The sequence below is a fragment of the Hypanus sabinus genome, chromosome 12 (genome assembly GCF_030144855.1).
Source record: "Hypanus sabinus isolate sHypSab1 chromosome 12, sHypSab1.hap1, whole genome shotgun sequence".
NCBI classification, from domain to species: domain Eukaryota; kingdom Metazoa; phylum Chordata; class Chondrichthyes; order Myliobatiformes; family Dasyatidae; genus Hypanus; species Hypanus sabinus.
The window spans coordinates 107,400,299-107,419,887 of NC_082717.1; the positions used below are offsets into that span (position 1 = coordinate 107,400,299).

General features: G+C 48.2%; 1 protein-coding gene across 6 annotated transcripts in view; it reads right to left on the reverse strand.

The window, feature by feature from the left end:
* LOC132403272 (epithelial cell-transforming sequence 2 oncogene-like) overlaps positions 1-19,589 on the reverse strand; it is a 120,030-nt gene that overhangs the window by 74,222 nt on the left and 26,219 nt on the right. For 5 of the 6 annotated variants that reach the window (XR_009515229.1, XR_009515230.1, XM_059986694.1 and 2 more), the window contains 4 exons: positions 18,186-18,310; positions 14,388-14,515; positions 9,021-9,141; positions 6,860-7,028 (listed from right to left, as the gene is read on the reverse strand). Coding sequence is in view for 4 of the 6 variants with exons in the window: in XM_059986694.1 (XP_059842677.1) it covers positions 6,860-7,028; positions 9,021-9,141; positions 14,388-14,515; positions 18,186-18,310 (543 nt within the window). In the remaining 2 variants the exon portion in view is untranslated. The remainder of the gene's footprint in view (positions 1-6,859; positions 7,029-9,020; positions 9,142-14,387; positions 14,516-18,185; positions 18,311-19,589) is intronic. The other variant, XM_059986697.1, reaches the window with a different exon arrangement.

The window sequence follows — 19,589 nt, forward strand, 5'->3', positions numbered from 1 at the left end:
AACGCACCCGATTGACCCACGAGGTACTGTGCGCCCTAATGGCAGAGGTCACAGCCATTATAAACTCACGACCACTCCTGCCTGTGTCCTCTGACCCAGAAAACCCCTTCATACTTTCGCCATCAATGCTCCTTACACAGAAGGCAGGAGCACCTCCTCCACCAGGAGACTTCTCAGACAAGGATTTGTACACAAAGCAATGGAGACAAGTCCAGGCTCTGGCAAATCAGTTCTGGTCTCGCTGGAGACAGGAATATCTACCCTTGTTGCAACAGAGACAAAAGTGGACAGAACCCCGCAGGAATCTTCAAGTTGGAGACTTAGTCCTGCTCAGGGACAAGCAAATCGCCCGCAACAGCTGGCCAATGGCCAGAATCACTGCTACATTCCCTAGCGGGGATGGACATGTCAGGAAGATCGAATTGAAGACTACCGACCAAGGCGATGTGAAAATTTACCAAAAGCCAGTTACAGAAGTTATTCTACTTCTACCCAATGACTGATTAAGAGACCAAGTTTTGTACTCTGTTCATTGTGACCTTACGAAGGTCAAGCGGGGAGTGTGCTGTCTTTACGACAGTTATTTAGTTTATAATATTTTCGCTTAGTAATTCATTTTATAGTATTTTCTAGTTAGAATTAGAAGTGTTTAAAGTATATTCATTGCATGTAAAGTATATCGGCATGCGATGACGTCACATCCGGTTTCGCCGCGTCTTGTGGGAAAGTACCGGTTTGAAATTAACACGAGGGTGGGGGCTCACCACGAGGCACACCTGAGCAGAAGTTGTTTTGCAGGCATGAGAAATCACAGTGAGAGCAACGCTGTAAGTTAATAGATAATCGATATATTGAACTAAGATGTTAATGCCAATCCTGTTAGAAGTAACGACGGTCGATAATGTTTATGCTTTCGTTAGTTAAAGAGTTGCGGATAGTTTGCATGGAAGTGTATTTAAAGTAGTCAATGGAGCAGGTAAACTCTCCCTGTATACTGCACCTCAGTGTAATGTAGTTATGGTCACCTTTACAAGTATTTACAATTGAAATGTGATATTAAGGAAGGAACAAATACTGTATCAATTATTGTTTTATCAACAGTTTTCACCATATGTTAATGTGAAGAGTGAACAGTAAATGGTTAATCTTACTGCGATCTGGTTTCATTGACTGTGGTTTATCTCGACGTTGAATTCGGCGTTATTAGTACACCCGAAGGAGAACGTTACAGTGAAAAAGCGGCATTATCAGGTGTTTCAAGTGCTGCAATGTCAGCTCGATCCAGCATCAAGTCGATGGCGCCCAGCGACAAGGGCAGTAGAGCGACATCAAGTAAGTCCACCCAGGCAAGAGCCAAGGCAGAAGCCGCCAAGGTGCGACTGCGTTACGCCAGACAAGAAGCAGTTTTGAAAATGGAACAGGCCACCAGAAAAGCCGAAATCCAGAAAGAAAAGGCTGCCAGAAAAGCCGAAATCCAGAAAGAAAAGGCTGCCAGAGAAGCCAAAATCCAGAAGGAAAGGGCCGCCAGACAAAGAGAAGAGGCCACCAGAGAAGCCGAAAGGGCCGCCAGACAAAGAGAAGAGGCCGCCAGAGAAGCCGAAACCCAGAAGGAATGGGCCGCCAGAGAAGCCGAAACCCAGAAGGAATGGGCCACCCGAGAAGCCGAAACCCAGTTGGAAATGGCAAAAATATCGACAGAGTTGCAAGTGCTGCAGCTAGAAAGAGAAGAAGAAGCTGCCAAGGCGGAAGCAGAGTACATAGAAGAAGCTGAAGGGACGCGTGATCTGACCGAAGTAAGATCTACTTTAGAAAGGACCAGACTGGAACGCACAAGCCACTATGTACAATCTCAAATAGACAGGCAGGCTCGTCTCTCCTCTCCATACGTATTCGATAACTTCCCCAGCTACGAGGAACCCCAGAGAGGCACGATTGCATCGCATCCATATGAGGGAGAAAATTTACCCTCGCGACTCCGTGATGAAGTCAAGAATGAAAGAGCTGACAACCGATACTTCTCGACACCAAACTTACAAAGTTTGATGCGAAGAGATGCAGAGGTCGAATCCAGGACAACAAATTCCATGAGAAACGTACGCTCTCAGTCATATAGGCGCCAACGTACTTCTCCAGCCCGCATGCCGCTTACAGCCGATCCCATGATGCAGTATTTAGCACGACGGGATCTCGTCACTTCGGGACTGTACCAGTTTGACGATAAACCTGAAAGTTACCGTGCATGGTACTCCACATTCACCAACGCGATCGACGGAGTCCAGCTCAGTGTCTTATGGCGAAATGGCTGGGGAAAGAATCACGCGACCAGGTGAGACGCATACGTTCAGTGTACATCAACAAACCCGAACTAGCCTTAAGCAAAGCGTGGGAGAGACTTCGGGAGGGCTATGGGGCCCCCGAAATTATTGAAGCGGCGCTATATCGACATCTGGAAAACTTTCCTAAGGTGTCAGCCAAAGATCACATTAAGTTAAGAGAATTCGGAGATTTACTCATGGAGATCCAAGGCGCCAAAGAAGATGGCTACTCAGCTAGTCTAGTATACCTAGATACTCCATCCGGGATTAGACAAGTCGTGGACAAACTTCCTTTTGGGCTGCAGGACAGGTGGCTGTCCGTTGCTTTAGATTACAAGGAAGAGCACGATGATCGATTTCCTCCCTTTGAGCTCCTCACTAGGTTTGTGTGCAGGGAGGCGAAGAAGCGAAACGACCCTAGCCTCGCGGGTCCAGGAAGCAGTACGATTTACACCAAGCCAGGTAGATCCTCTTCGAATGTTTTCAACATTGATGAACCCGTGTCAGTGCTCAAGACCTTGCAACTAACAACGACCCTAGCAAGTATTGTCCGTTGCATAACAAACCTCACCCCCTCAAAGGATGCAGAATGTTTAGGGAAAAACCCCTTGCAGAGAGGACGGCCCTTCTCAAGGAGAAAAGAATATGTTTTAGATGCTGTTCCTCAACCTCTCACCTCGCCAGAGAGTGTACGATCGCCCTGAAGTGTCCAGAATGTGATAGCCCAGATCACGTCGGGGCCATGCATCCCGACCTGTCACCGCAAACCGACGATGCTCCTTCACCCCCACAACAGGACGGCGGGGAGGGAGAGGCTCACCCCAGGACAACATTTGTCAGCTCGAACTGTACAGAAGTTTGCGGTCAAGCTCAGTCAAGCCGTTCTTGTTCCAAGATTTGCCTCACTGAGGTGTACCCTAAAGGAGCCAAAGACAAGGCCATCAAAGCCTATGTGATTCTGGACGATCAGAGCAATCGCTCACTAGTCAGTCCAGAGTTCTTTAAATTGTTCAACATTGAGAGTGAGAAGTTCCCATACTACCTCAAAACTTGCTCAGGCAACATGGAAACCCAAGGAAGGAAGGCAGAAGGCATCCAGATCGAGTCCCTGGATGGTAAAGTCATCATCTGTCTCCCTCCGCTCTTAGAGTGCGATAGAATCATGAATAACCGCACTGAGATCCCGACACCAAGTGCGGAGCTACACCAGCCACATCTCCACCACATCGCCAAACACATCCCAGAACTGGATCCAAAAGCGGAAATACTCCTGCTATTAGGAAGAGATGTAATCTGGGTACACAAGGTTAGGCAGCAGGTCAATGGACCACACGACGCCCCCTTTGCGCAACGCTTGGATCCAGGCTGGGTGGTGATAGGAGAGGTGTGCCCTGAAGACGTACACAAACCGATGGTTAACACACTCAAGACCAATGTGCTAGAGAGTGGCCGCCATTCAATCTTTCAACCCTGCCCGAGTGTCCCGTGCATTAAGGAAGCACAACAAGATGTTAACAAGCGTAAAGTAACCGACGAGACGCTAGGTCAGTCAGTTTCGTTCAAACTGAGCATGGAAATAAACTTGCACAATCAACTCAAGATGCCATTTCTTTAAAAACAAAGGACACCAAGGTCTTCAGAGATGAAGCAAATAATGGGGTTGCCCCATTGCCTTTCAGAGAACCATGCCAGCGCTCACCAGATAACAAAGAGCAGGCAGTCAAACGGTTCACGTCCTTACGGAAAACCCGGAAAAGGAAACCTGAGATGCAGCAACGCACCCGATTGACCCACGAGGTACTGTGCGCCCTAATGGCAGAGGTCACAGCCATTATAAACTCACGACCACTCCTGCCTGTGTCCTCTGACCCAGAAAACCCCTTCATACTTTCGCCATCAATGCTCCTTACACAGAAGGCAGGAGCACCTCCTCCACCAGGAGACTTCTCAGACAAGGATTTGTACACAAAGCAATGGAGACAAGTCCAGGCTCTGGCAAATCAGTTCTGGTCTCGCTGGAGACAGGAATATCTACCCTTGTTGCAACAGAGACAAAAGTGGACAGAACCCCGCAGGAATCTTCAAGTTGGAGACTTAGTCCTGCTCAGGGACAAGCAAATCGCCCGCAACAGCTGGCCAATGGCCAGAATCACTGCTACATTCCCTAGCGGGGATGGACATGTCAGGAAGATCGAATTGAAGACTACCGACCAAGGCGATGTGAAAATTTACCAAAAGCCAGTTACAGAAGTTATTCTACTTCTACCCAATGACTGATTAAGAGACCAAGTTTTGTACTCTGTTCATTGTGACCTTACGAAGGTCAAGCGGGGAGTGTGCTGTCTTTACGACAGTTATTTAGTTTATAATATTTTCGCTTAGTAATTCATTTTATAGTATTTTCTAGTTAGAATTAGAAGTGTTTAAAGTATATTCATTGCATGTAAAGTATATCGGCATGCGATGACGTCACATCCGGTTTCGCCGCGTCTTGTGGGAAAGTACCGGTTTGAAATTAACGCGAGGGTGGGGGCTCACCACGAGGCACACCTGAGCAGAAGTTGTTTTGCAGGCATGAGAAATCACAGTGAGAGCAACGCTGTAAGTTAATAGATAATCGATATATTGAACTAAGATGTTAATGCCAATCCTGTTAGAAGTAACGACGGTCGATAATGTTTATGCTTTCGTTAGTTAAAGAGTTGCGGATAGTTTGCATGGAAGTGTATTTAAAGTAGTCAATGGAGCAGGTAAACTCTCCCTGTACACTGCACCTCAGTGTAATGTAGTTATGGTCACCTTTACAAGTATTTACAATTGAAATGTGATATTAAGGAAGGAACAAATACTGTATCAATCTTGTATTGTTTTATCAACAGTTTTCACCATATGTTAATGTGAAGAGTGGACAGTAAATGTTTAATCTTACTGCGATCTGGTTTCATTGACTGTGGTTTATCTCGACGTTGAATTCGGCGTTATTAGTACACCCGAAGGAGAACGTTACAGGGCCCTTATCTAAGAAATGATGTGCTGGCATTGGAGAGGGCTCAGTGGAGGTTCATGAGAAAGATTCAGGGAATGAAAGGGTTAATATATGAGGAGCATTTGTTGCCTCTGGACCTGTAACTTGCTGAAGTTTATGAGGGCGGGGGTTTGGGGGGGTGCTCATTAAAATCTACCAAATATTGAATGCCTGAGATACAGTGGATGTGGGAAGAATGTGTCTTATGATTGGGAGTCTAGGACCAGAGGGTACAGCCTCAGAAGACAGGGATGTCTGTTTAGGACAGAGATAAGGAGGAATTCGTTTAGCCAAACGGTGGTAAATTTGTGTAATTCATTGCCTCAGGCGGCAATGTAGTCCAAGTCATTGAACACATTTAAAGCAGAGGCTGGTAGGTTCTTGATTAGTCAGGGTGTCAAAGGTTACAAGAAGGCAGGAGAATGGGGCTGAGAGGGACAGTAAGTCAGCCATGATGGAATGTCGGAGCAAACTCGACGGGTGGAATGCCTCATTCTGCTCGTCTGTCTTGTGGTCTTATATCCAAAGATGTTTGTCTTCAAACACCCTGACTCCCACAACAGTTTTGCCTCATGTTTAAAGCCATGAGGGGCAAAGAGAGGGAGTGAACACACACAAACTTTCTCCCAAGGTTCAGGAATCAAAGAAAATCAGAGGTTTACAGGGAGAAGGAAGAGATTTAATAGGATGTTTCTGTATTTACAGATGGTGGTGGGTATATGGAACGAGCTGCTCGAGGCAGGTAATGATAACAACGTTGAAAAGGTACCTGGACAGGCGTGTGGATAGGAACGATAGAGGAATATAGGCCAAAAGCAGGCAACTGTGACTAGCTTGGATGGTACTTTGGTCAGTATGAACCAGATGGGATGAGGGACCTGCTTCATGCTGATATGTCCCTGGGTTATGGACTCACAGTGTCACATAATCATACATCTGTTCAATGCTACTCCCCATCAAAGCCGATCATTTTGCCTGTCTACATTAATGACATTCACAGACATTGAGACTGCTTTCTTCCTTGCCTTGCCTTTTAAAGTGCTTGTCTAAATGTCTTGAAGTGCCATGAGGTTCCGGACTCCATAAATCACCACCAGCTGCAGGGATTTAATACTGGGCACAATGGTAGTGTAGTGTTTAGTGCAATGCTGTTGTATCTCAGGGTGTCAGAGTTTGGAGTTCAACTCTGGGGTCATCTGTAGGGAGTTTGTTCATTCTCCCTGTGATTACGTGGGTTCTTTTCTGGGCATTCTGGTTGTCTGCTACAACCCAAAGGTAGGTGAATTGGCCATTGTAAATTGCCCCATGATTAGGCCCGGGTTAAATAGGTGGGTTGCTGGGCAGTACAGCTCACTGGGCCAGAAGGGTCTGTTCCGCACAGTAGCTCAATAAATTTTTAAAACTCAGTGTTCCTGTCACTGATAATGATAGGGCAGGGTTAATTCTAACAAGTGCTCTGGTCGGCAATGCTACCCAGAGCCAAACCCTTGTCCGGCCACCCGTGTCTCATCACCCTTACCTTGGACCAAGTCCAGCTCAGTCAAGTCTCCCTCGGCGAGTATCCCAATGCTCCTCGCTCTCCGGCCTCTCAGAACCTGCTCCACTCGAAACAGGAGGCTCTCCAGCGTCGTTCCGCAATGGTCATACACAACAGGGATCACCTCGACTCTCACACAGTCCAGGGCCACCTGTACACAGAACATGTTATTGCTGTCACGTGTACTGGGATTCAGTGAAAAGCCTATCTTGCACACAGATTAGATCATCACACAGACAACTGGGTAAAACAGTAACAATGCAGAATACAGAGAGAGCACAGTGCAGGAAAACAATAAAGTACAAGAACGAAATGGGATAGATAGTGTGACTAGGAGTCCTTATTGTACTAGGAAATGGTCTTCTTACAGCAGGGTGGAAGCTGTCCTAAAGGTCATAGGTTAAGGGTGAAAAGTGAAATGTTTAAGAGGAACCAGACGGGAAACTTCTTCATTCAGAGGGTAGTGAGAGTGTGGATCAAGCTGCCAGTGAAAGTGGAGGTTGTGGGTCTGATTGTAATTGTCCAATTGAAACAATTGTTCAATAAAGAGAAGCTTGGGTAGGTACTTGGCTGAGAGAGTTATGTAGTTATATGGTCCAAGTGCTGATAGGTGGGACTAGGCAGGAGAGCAAGATGGCACAGAATAGATGGGCCAAAAGGCCCATTTCTATACAGTAGTGCTCTGTGACTCTATAGCATTAATTCTCACCTATGAAGACAAGTCTGTGTATACAGCCCCAGAACACAGAACAGTACAGCACAGGAACAGGCCCTTCAGCCCATGATGTCTGTGCTGAACACAACACCAAATTGAACTCAGTCTCTTCTGACTGCATGTGATCAGTATCCAAAGATTCAAGATTCAAAGTACATTTTTTATAAAAGAATGAATAGACTATACAACCTTGAGATGTGCTGGCTCACAGGCAGCCACAAAGCAAGAAAGAACCCAATTAAAGAAAAAAATAACAACAGCCAATGCGCAAGAGAAAGGGGAAAGAAAATGAAAAATAAACACGAATCATGCAAACAGTAGAAGCAACCAACAACATTCTGAACCAAATTGAGCCCTCAGATCCAAACCCTGGAGCAGCCCAGAGTGGGCCAAAGCCTCACTTATCAGTTCATCATTTTAGCGGGCATGGAGCACAGCAGCTGGGGCAGTCTCCATAGCCTCAGGGCCACGGAGAGAAGAGTGACCATGTCACTCTTCTTGTGGAGAGCAAGTGGAATTGGCTCTCACCTCAGATCCTAACACCCTGTCTTATCACACTGTTGATATCCCTCCATTCACTGCATATTCATGTAACGCCATGAGAAAGGTTTCACTGCTAGTGTAATGGTTTTTCTGTAGCAGCAGTGTTTGGGGGCTTTGGAATGTGGCCATCCAATGAAGGGAGTGTTTTTTCTTGTGTGCCCAAGACTGAGGTGATCTGGGTCTTTCGTTTGGCGGAAGATGGAGAAAGAAGATGCCAGAAAGGAGAGGTCATGGACACCAGGACGGAGTGGACTTGGAGTGGGGCCGGGAGTCGACGAAGCCCGGGGAAATCGATGGAGGGCCAGCCGAAGGGAAACTGTGAGCGCCAATCTATGCACATTAGGCATTTCATTAAAACGGGCCCTTTTGTTTTTGCTTTACTTTACAAACCCTTTAGTCAAATTAGGAATTATAAAGCTAAATCATTTAATTGTATGCAGTGTACTGTCTATTATTGCATGGTACTGATTTGTAACAGGGTTGCACATCACACAAACAGGAGGTTTCACACCTCAATCTCAAACGCTTGGTGGGGCCAGAGATTGTCTTCCCTAGACTAACACAGCCGACAGAACCTGACGGTTACATTCACATGACCGTTTAACAGCTCCTTAAACTCCACTGTCACATCTGCTTCCACAGCCATCCCTGGCAGCCTGATCCATAACCATATTCTGTGTAAAAATAAAAATCTTGCCCTACACGTATCAGTTAAACCGTCCCGTATCTTAAAAGTCCTCCAGTATTTGTCAATATCCCTATCTAAAAGTTTTGCTGAGCAGGCCTCAGGAGTAATTATCTCCGTTAAAACCTCTGGGTCCTCATATCTCCAGTCCACCTGTGCACCTCACCATTGCCCCTGAAGCAGGGACTTGAGGAGCCTACCTCCCATGCCGGGATCCTGGACGAAATGAGAACCAGTCGGGGGTGGTTAGAGGTACCGTTCTCTGGCGTGGCAGCCGTGCTGTGGGACGTCGGGTAGGGACCACCACCACTGAGGTTCTTCCTACAAATAATGGAGAAAAGGAACTGAGAACACAAATGAAATCATAGAGTCACAGGCCCTTTGGCCTATCAAGTCTGTGCTGACCTGGTCTTCTGCCTAGTCCCATTTATTTACACCTGGACCCCAAACCCACCACCAGGATGCATGTTTAGCCTGCTGTTCTACTCCCTCTACACCTATGACTGCGTGGCTGGGCCTTGCTGGAAAACAAATCTCCCAAGTCGCAGTTCTCTTGCAGACTGCATCCGGTTTTCCTCCAGGATTTCCTTGTACTTTGCTGCATTAATTTTACTCCCTACTTTCACGAGCCTTCCAGGACCTGCTGAGTGAAGCATCCCCACAGCATGATGCAGCCTCCACCATGTTTCATATTAGGGATGGTGAGTTTCTGATGATGTGCAGTGTTTGGGTTATGCCAAACATAGTGTTTAGTTTGGCCAAAAAGATCAGTTTTGGTTTCATCAAACCACAGAATCTTCTTCCAGCAAACTATCACTGAGATTTCATGTGAGTTTTTTTTCCCAATGGTGGCTTTCCCTTTGCCACTCTCCCATAAAGATGCAACTGGTGAAGCAGCCGGGCAACAGTTGTCGTATGCACAATCTCTCCCATCTCAGCCACTGAAGCTTCCAACTCCTCCAGAGTTGTCACAGGTCTCTTGGTGGCCTCCCTCACTAGTCCCCTTCTTGCACGGTCACTCAGTTTTTGAGGACGGCCTTCTCTAGGCAGATTTACAGCTGTGTTGTAATCTTTCCACTTCTTGATGATTGACTGAACTGTACCCCAAGGGATATTCAGTGACTTGGAAATTTTCTTGTATCCATCTCCTGACTTGTGCTTTTCAATAACCTTTTCACAGGGTTGTTGGATTGTCCCTTCGTCTTCAAGGTGTAGTTTTTACCAGGATACTGACTCACCAACAGTTGGACCTTGCAGATACAGGTGTATTTTTACTACAATCAATTGAAACACCCTGACTGTATACAGGTCTCCAAAAACAGATCTCCATTTAACTGATTATGTGACTTCTAAAACCAATTGGCCACACCCGTAATGATATAGTGTGTTATATTAAAGGGGGGGGGAGTGAATTCTTAAGCAATCAATTATTTTGGGTTTTATATTGGTAATTAATTTAGATCACTTTGTAGAGATCTGTTAAATCATAAAACATGAAAACTTCAAAGGGGGATTCACCTTAATTCCACTTCCCAAGGACTTTCAAGGTCCCTCCTGACTTTCCTAATTCCCTTCTTTAATTCTTTTCTAGGTTCTTTATACTTCTCCTGTGCTCCGTTTGATCATAATGTCATCGTCCGGATCGGTTCCCCTTTAATTTAGTTAGGTTGCGATCTGGACCATTGACTCCTTGTTCCCTTCTATTTCTGTTTCAAGCAACCCTTGAGCTTGGCAATCCAGGCAACCTACCCTCGACCCGAACCGGCAGCTTATAAGCCCCTGGCTTTCGCCGTTCGGGCTGAGAGTGTTAGGAAGCCGTCGCAAGTTGCCGCCGCTACGACAAGCCAGAGTGACCCAGCCCGCATCGGAGTACCAGCAATTCACCTTCCGTCACCAGAGTGACCCAGCCAGCATCGGAGTACCAGAAATTCACCTTCCATCACCGGAGTGACCCAGCCCGCATCGGAGTACCAGCAATTCACCTTCCGTCACCGGAGTGACCCAGCCCGCATCGGAGTACCAGCGATTCACCTTCCGTCACCAGAGTGACCCAGCCCGCATCGGAGTACCAGCGATTCACCTTCCGTCGCCGGTGTGACCCAGCCCGCATCGGAGTACCAGCAATTCACCTTCCGTCACCGGAGTGACCCAGCCCGCATCGGAGTACCAGCAATTCACCTTCCGTCACCGGAGTGACCCAGCCCGCATCGGAGTACCAGCAATTCACCTTCCGTCGCCGGTGTGACCCAGCCCGCATCGGAGTACCAGCAATTCACCTTCCGTCGCCAGAGTGACCCAGCCCGCATCGGAGTACCAGCAATTCACCTTCCGTCGCCAGAGTGACCCAGCCCGCATCGGAGTACCAGCAATTCACCTTCCGTCGCCAGAGTGACCCAGCCCGCATCGGAGTACCAGCAATTCACCTTCCGTCGCCAGAGTGACCCAGCCCGCATCGGAGTACCAGCAATTCACCTTCCGTCACCGGAGTGACCCAGCCCGCATCGGAGTACCAGCAATTCACCTTCCGTCACCGGAGTGACCCAGCCCGCATCGGAGTACCAGCAATTCACCTTCCGTCGCCGGTGTGACCCAGCCCGCATCGGAGTACCAGCAATTCACCTTCCGTCGCCAGAGTGACCCAGCCCGCATCGGAGTACCAGCAATTCACCTTCCGTCGCCAGAGTGACCCAGCCCGCATCGGAGTACCAGCAATTCACCTTCCGTCGCCAGAGTGACCCAGCCCGCATCGGAGTACCAGCAATTCACCTTCCATCCCCAGAGTGACCCAGCCCGCATCGGAGTACCAGCAATTCCCCTTCCTTCACCGGAGTGACCCAGCCCGCATCGGAGTACCAGCAATTCACCTTCCGTCACCAGAGTGTAGTCCAGGCTCCTCAGCGAAGGGAAAGGGAAGCAGAGCCTATCGAACAGAGGCTGCCCCCCAGTAATGAATGGCTTCCGATGCCGTTGCTTGTGTGAAGAGGTCGTGGCCCAGATTCTGCCGCAAGGAGTGACTCGAGATCACCAGGAAATATAAGCTATTCACCCGCGTTCTTCACTAAACAGGAAAATACTTCCCCAATGGGGAAGTCAAAGAAACAGAATTCCTCTGGCGTCCGGGAGTCTGACATTGCTAATGCTCCACCTGGGACTGAGATATTTAACTTTCCTGTGGTTACCACATCAGGTGTGGTTTCATACAAGACAGGCAGAGTCCTGACTTGATGTTCATGCCCGTTGTCCGTGTCTACCCCTCGAAGAGTCCCGGCTCAGTGTCTGAGTGGAAGGTGGAGTCCTGACTCGACGTTCATGCCCCTTGTCCGTGTCTACCCCTCGAAGAGTCCCGGCTCGGTGCCTGAGCTGAAGGCAGAGTCCTGACTTGACGCTTATGCTCCTTGTCCGTGTCTACCCTTTGAAGAGTCCCAGCTCGGTGCCTGAGTGGAAGGTGGAGTCCTGACTCGACGTTCATGCCCAGTGTCTGTGTCTACCCCCCGAAGAAGAGTCCCGGCTCGGTGCCTGAGTGGAAGGTGGAGTCCTGACTCGACGTTCATGCCCAGTGTCTGTGTCTACCCCCGAAGAAGAGTCCCGGCTCGGTGCCTGATCTGAAGGAGGAGTCCTGGTTCAAGATTCCTTGTCCTGTGTTTTGGTGTCCATGTTTCTGGCTGCAGCGATCCATGGTATCCAAGTGTCTGGCGGTGGTGAATCAAGGTCCCAGTCTCCAAGGGCTGTGGCGGTCCCAGTCCCCAGGGTCCCAATCATGGCCGCGGCTGTCCATGTTCCCCCTGTCCAAGTCCAAGGTCAGCGGCTGTCCATGTTCCCCCTGTCCAAGTCCAAGGTCAGCGGCTGTCCATGTTCCCTGTTTCCAAGTCCCAGGTTCGCAGTGATTCTAGTCCCTAGTCCCCTAGTCCGTGATTTGTGTTCCTCTTAGTCCTCCTTGATTTCCTGATCTTCTGTGTAGTGAGTAATAAATGCTATTTTATTGTATCTAAGAAAGACGTGTTTGTGTCCTGCTTGTGGGTCCTCTCCCAGCACCCTTGTCCCCACCTCGTGACACTTAACTTCCAAAGCTTTACATATTTTTCCTTTTCCTTCTTGACTAAATTCATCATCTCTCTGGACATCCAAGGTTCTCTCTGTTCTTCCTTCTAACAAGAACATACCTTTCCTGGACTCTGTGCAGTTGATCTTTAACACTCTCCACATGTCTAATGTGGATTTGCCAGAAGAAGGGTGTTTCCAATTAACACTTCTTAGTTGCTGCTTAATGCCTTTGTAATTTGCCCTACTCTAATTTAAAACTCTTTCACAAGGACCATACCTCTCTTCATCTATCACAAACAAGAGAAAATCTGCAGATGCTGGAAATCCAAGCAACACACATGAAATGCTGGAGGAACTCAGCTGGCCTTGGCCTGAAACGTCAACTGTACTTTTTTCCATCGATGCCGCCTGGCCTGCTGAGTTCCTCCAGCATTTTGTGTGTGTGGCTATCCTCATCTACAACTATCCTGAAAGTTAAGGATTCATGGTCACTGTTCCCTAACCGTTCACCCACTGAAAGGTCAGTCAATTGGCCAGGCTCATTACCCAACACCAGGTCAGTACAGCTCGTCCTCTCACTGGACCGTCTACAGATTAATTAAAGAAACTCTCCGGGATACACTTAACAATTCTGCCCCACTTAAACCCCTTGTATAAGAAGGTCCCAGTTTATATTCGGGAAGTTGAAATCCCCCGTGACAACAACCGTATTATTTTTACACATTTCCTTAATCTGATTGCATACTTGTTCCTCAGTGTCTCGGTGATTACTGGGGGGGGGGGGGGGGGTCCTGTAGTACAATCCCATCAATGTGGTTGCACCTTTCCTATCCCTGAGTTCCACCCAAACAGACCCAGTGTCTGACCCCTCCATTATGTCTCCTGAGTGCAACTACGATATTGTCCATGATTAGTAGTACAACTCCACCACCCCTTTTACCTCCTCCTCTATCTTTTCCAAAACCTCAAAACCTGGTGCGTTAATCACCCATTCCTGCCTATTCCCAGCAACTCCCTGAGAGGGGTGGTGGTGTAGGCAGATACAGGAGGGACAACTGAGAGACTCTTAGATAGGCAAATGGAGGGCTGTTTGGGAAGGGAGGTTTAGAGGGTCGGTACAACATTGTGGGCTGAAGGGCCTGTATTGCTCTGTTCTAACTCCACCCAGATCCCACCACTCACCTACAAACAGTGATTTCCAGTGGGCAGTTAACCTACCGATCTGCACGTCATTGAGATGTGGGAGTTTCAGAGTATCTGGGGGTGGGAACTACCAAGAGTACCCAGGGGACACCCACACAGTCATGGGGAGAACGTACAAAATTCCTGACAGGCAGAATCTGACCTGAGGTTGGGACCAAACCTGGCTCCCTGGCGCTGTGAGGCAGTGGCCCTACCCGCTGAGTTACTGAGCCATCTCATGTGACAATTGTTCGGTAAAAGTAATGCAACTGGTGTGGGATCTCGTAAGGACCACTAACCTGGGACATCCTGCTCAGGCATATTCCTAGAGTTCCATCACTCACCCTGTGCACAGCGTTACCGCTGATCCCAGCTGGCAGTGCTTCCCCAGAGCCGGGCTCCGCGAGGCTAAGGCCATGCTCTCTTCACTCAGCAGATGGGAGAGGGGCACACTGGCCTGGGTTCGATCACCCTGCAACAGGGGGAAAACAGAGTTCATCGGTAACTTAACAATAGACAATAGGTGCAGGAGTAGGCCATTCAGCCCTTCAAGCCAGTACCGCCATTCACTGTGATCATGGCTGATCATCCACAATCAGTACCCCGTTCCTGCCTCCTCCCCAAATCCCTTGACTCTGCTATGTTTAAGTGCTCTATCTAACTCTTTCTTGAAAGCATCCAGAGAATTGGCCTCCACTGCCCTCTGAGGCAGAGCATTCCACAGATCCACAACTCTCTGGGTGAAAATGTTTTTCCTCAACTCTGTTCTAAATGGCCTACTGCTTATTCTTAAACTGTGGCCTCTGGTTCTGGACTCCACCAACACTGGGAACATGTTTCCTGCTTCTAGCGTGTCCAATCCCTTAATAATCTTCAGCTTTGTCCCCCTTCACCCAACCCTTAATAATCTTATATGTTTCAATCAGATCCCCTCTCATCCTTCTAAATTCCAGTGTATATAAGCCCAGTTGCTCCAATCTTTCAACATATGACAGTCCCGCCATCTCTGGAATTAACCTCGTGAACCTACGCTGCACTCCCTCAATAGCAAGAATATCCTTCCTCAAATCTGGAGACCAAAACTGCACACAATACTCCAGGTGTGGTCTCACCAGGGCCCTGTTCAGCTACAAAAGGACCTCTTTGCTCCTATACTCAACTCCCCTTGTTATGAAGGCCAACATGCCTTTAGCTTTCTTCACTGCCTGCTGTACCTGCATGCTTACTTTCAGTGACTGATGAACAAGGACACCAAGATCTCGTTGTACTTCCCCTTTTCCTAACTTGACACCATTCAGATGTTAATCTGCCTTCCTATTCTTGCCACCAAACACATTAAACTGCATCTTCCATGTATCTGCCCACTCACCCAACCTATCCAAGTCACCCTGCATTCTCATAACATCCTCATCACATGTTACACTGCCACCCAGCTTTGTATCATCTGCAAATTTGTTAATGTTACTTTTAATCCCTTCATCTAAATCATTAATGTATATTGTAAATAGCTGCGGTCCCAGTACGGAGCCTCGCGGTACCCCACTGGACACAGCCTGCCATTCTGAAAGGGACCCGTTAATCCCTACTCGTTGTTTCTTGTCTGCCAACCAATTATCTCTCCATGTCAGTATCCTACCCCCAATACCGTGTGCTCTAATTTTGCCCACTAATCTCCTATGTGGAACCTTATCAAAGCTTTCTGGAAGTCCAGGTACAATACATTCACTGGCTCTCCCTTGTCCATTTTCATAGTTACACCCTCAAAAAATTCCAGAAGATTAGTCAAGCATTTCCCCTTCGTAAATCCATGCTGACTCAGACCGATCCTGTTACTGCTATCCAAATGTGCCGCTATTTCATCTTTTATAATTGACTCCAGCATCTTCCCTACCACTGACGTCAGACTAACCGGTCTATAATTCCCTGCTTTCTCTCTCTCTCCTTTCTTAAAAAGTGGGATAACATTAGCTATCCTCCAATCCTCAGGAACTGATCCTGAACCTACAGAACATTGGGAAATGATTACCAACGCGTCCACGATTTCTAGAGTCACCTCCTTAAGTACCCTGGGATGCAGACCATCAGGCCCTGGGGATTTATCAGCCTTCAGTCCCATCAGTCTACCCAACACCATTTTCTGCCTCATGTGAATTTCCTTCAGTTTCTCCGTTACCCTAGGTCCTCGGGCCACTATTAAATCTGGGAGCTTGTCTGTGTCTTCCCAAGTGAAGACAGATCCAAAGTACCAGTTCAACTTGTTTGCCATTTCCTTGTTCCCCATAATAAATTCACCCATTTCTGCCTTCAAGAGCCAAACTTTGGTCTTAACTAATATTTTCCTCTTCACATACCTAAAGAAGCTTTTACTATCCTCCTTTATATTCTTGGCTAGCTTACATTCGTGCCTCATCTTTTCTCCCCGTATTGCCTTTTTAGCTAACGGTGCAGGCAGAGGTCGACCCACAGAAGTGTGGGCTGATGCATTGTGGCAAAGGAGAGGGGAGAGGTAACACAGGGTGAATGCTCCTGCTCTAATCAGTCCGCAGGAACGGAGGGACATGGGGATTCCCGTGCGTTTGAGGAGATGCTCTTGCAGAGATCATTCTGACCTGTGGCTTCGCTGCCTGGTGTGGAGGCTCCAATGCACAGGATCACAAGAGCCGGAGGGGCCTGTGACTGTGCTACATCTCTGGCAAAAATAAAAAAGACCCTAACCATTCACCTTATCCACGGCCTTATAATTTTATAAACCTCTACAAGGTCGATCCTCAGCCTCATTCGCTCCCGGGAAAACAGTTGCAATTTATCCACCCTCCTTCTAACTCGTGCCCTCCGGTCGCGGTAACATCCTTGTGACTCGTGTGTTTCATCATCCTCTCTACCTCATTCACGCCTTTCCTACAGAAACGGTGATCAGAGTACAGCAGGCACAGTGTCTCGTACAGCTCTGTAACACGTGCCAGCTCCTTCACTCAGTGACCTGACCAATGAAGGGAGGTGAAGCTGAGAACTAGCTGGTTCGGTCACAGGCACGCCGCGCCACAGACAGAACACCAAATCAGAGGCACAAGAGACTCTGCTGGAGATCTTCAGCAACACACACAAAACGCTGCGGGAACTCAGCAGGCCAGGCAGCATCTGTAAAAAAGAGTAAACAGTTGATGCTTCAGGCTGAGAACCTTCATCAGGACAGGAAAGGAGTGGAGAAGAAGCCAGAATAAGAAGGTGGGGAAAGAGCAGGTTGTGCTCTTCTACAAACCCTCAGCTCTTCCACGCATCAGAAAGGGAGGAGAGGGGCAAGAGGGGGAGAGACAGGGAGAAAGGGGGAGGGTGAGAGAGGTGGGAGAGAGGCAAGAGGGAGTCAGGGAGAGAGAGGGGGGAGGGGAGAGAGGTGGGAAGAGGGGAGAGAGGCGAGGGAGAGGGAGAGGGGGAGGGGAGAAAGGGGCAGAAGAGAGTGAAGGGGAGAGAGGGAGAAGAGAGGGGGGAGAGTGGTGAGAGAGAGCAGGAGAGGGATTGAAGAGAGGGGGAGGGAGGGGTGAAAGAGGCATTAAGGGGGAGCAAGAGGGGTGAGAGGGGAGATTGAGTTTGAGAGAGTGTAGGTGAAGAGCGGGTGGAAGGGGGAGGGGAGTTGGAGGGGAGGGAGAGTGGCGGGGAAGGGGGGGAGGGGAGAGGGAGGGGGAGAGGGAGGGGAACAGGGACCATCCAAACAGAAATGTAATTATAGGAGAGAGTAACTCCACCTCGTGTGAATTCCTGCCTCAATCCAGATTACTACAGAAATAGGTTTATTTAATTTACACTAAAATCCCTCCATTCAAGGCAGAGCACACTGGTCCTGCCTCCAGAGTGGGGTATCTGTGTAAAGTGGTTTCCTTTATGAATGGGGGTTTGCTTACTGAACCACTGTCTCACAATGCCAGAGACCTGTGCTCAATCCCAACGTCAGACACTGTCTGTGTGGAGTTTGCACACTCTCCCTGTGAATATGGGGTGACTGGTTAATCGGTCGCTGGTGAATAGACCAGCGGGTGATTGTGGAACTTGTAAGAATGTGGGAAGAACAGGTAAAGGGGAATGTTCGGTGGGATGACAGAAATGCAAGGGCTGAATGGCCTAATTTTACACCTTTTGGCGAACATTACCATCGGCCACAGTGACGCACTGCTCCTGGGCCTCACCAGGGTCGGGCTGTGTCGTGCTCTTGTGCTGTACCAACGAGTAGTCCACTTTCCGCTCAGCCACGGAGGTTGGTTGCTCAGCGAGTCCCCTGGAGGGGTAACAGACGGGGTGATGCATGTGGAGCCCCAGCCCACAAACAACCGGCATGCATTTGCTTAGCATCTTCAAAATGGGGTAATCAGACAGAGGTTTGTCACGTGGGTTATAAAGAGAATAGAGGTTTGTATGGCAAGGATAACCGGTTTAGGGAACCTTTGTTTTCAAGAGATATCAGGTCTCTGGTTAAGGAGGAGGGGCATAGCAGGTACGGGCAGGCAGGACAATTGAGGTACTTATGGAATATAAGGAATGCAAGAGAACATCTAAGAAAGAAATCCTGAGGACTAAAAGAAGGCATGAGGTTCCTCTAGGAGACAAGGGGAAGGTGAATCCTGGCGAATTCTGCAGGTATAGCCAGAGCAGAAGGATAGAAAGGGACAAAATTGGTCTCCGGAAGATCAGAGTGGTTGGCTATGCATGGAGCCAGAAGAGATGGGGGAGATCTCAAATGGATGGCATCTACATTTACTCAGGAGACAGACAGAGTCTATAGAAGTGAGGCAAACAACAGGAAGGTCAGGGAGGAGGAGGTTTTTGCTGTTGTGCCGTAAATTAGGGTGGATAAATCCACAAGGCTTAGCAAAATGTTCCCTCAGACTCCGCAGGACGCTATTTCAGATTATTTCAGGGGCCCGTAGTAGAGATATTTAAGACATATTAGCCACAGGCGAGAAGCCAGAAGATCCAATGATACCTAATGTTGTTCCATTATTGAAGAAAGGCTCTAAGAATAAGCCAGGAAATCAGCAGTTAGTAAGATATTGGAAGATATTCTGATAAACCACATATATACGTATTTGGATTGATAATGACTGATTAGGGATAGACAGCATGGTTTTGTGTGTGGTAAGCTGTTCGAGGATGTTACCAGGAATGTTAATGAAGGCAAGGCAGTAGGTGTTGACTACATAGAACTGGGACTCCCATCCTTTTTTATGCCATGGAGCCTTTCCATTCACTGAGGGATCCCTGAACCCCAGACTGGGGGACCCTGATCTTTTAGCAACAAGTGTGACAAGGTCACGAAGGTTCAGTCACTTGGCACTCAAGATGATATAATAATTTGGATTACACATTGGCTTTGAGAAGCCAGAGAGTGATGGTACATGGTTGTCTCTCTGACTGGAGGCCTGTGACAACTGGAGTGCCACAAGCATCAGTGTTGGGTCTGTTGTTGTTTGTCATCTACATCAACAATCTGGAAGAAAATGTAGTTAACCAGATCAGAAAATTTGCAGATGACACCATGCTTGGAGGTGCAGTGGACA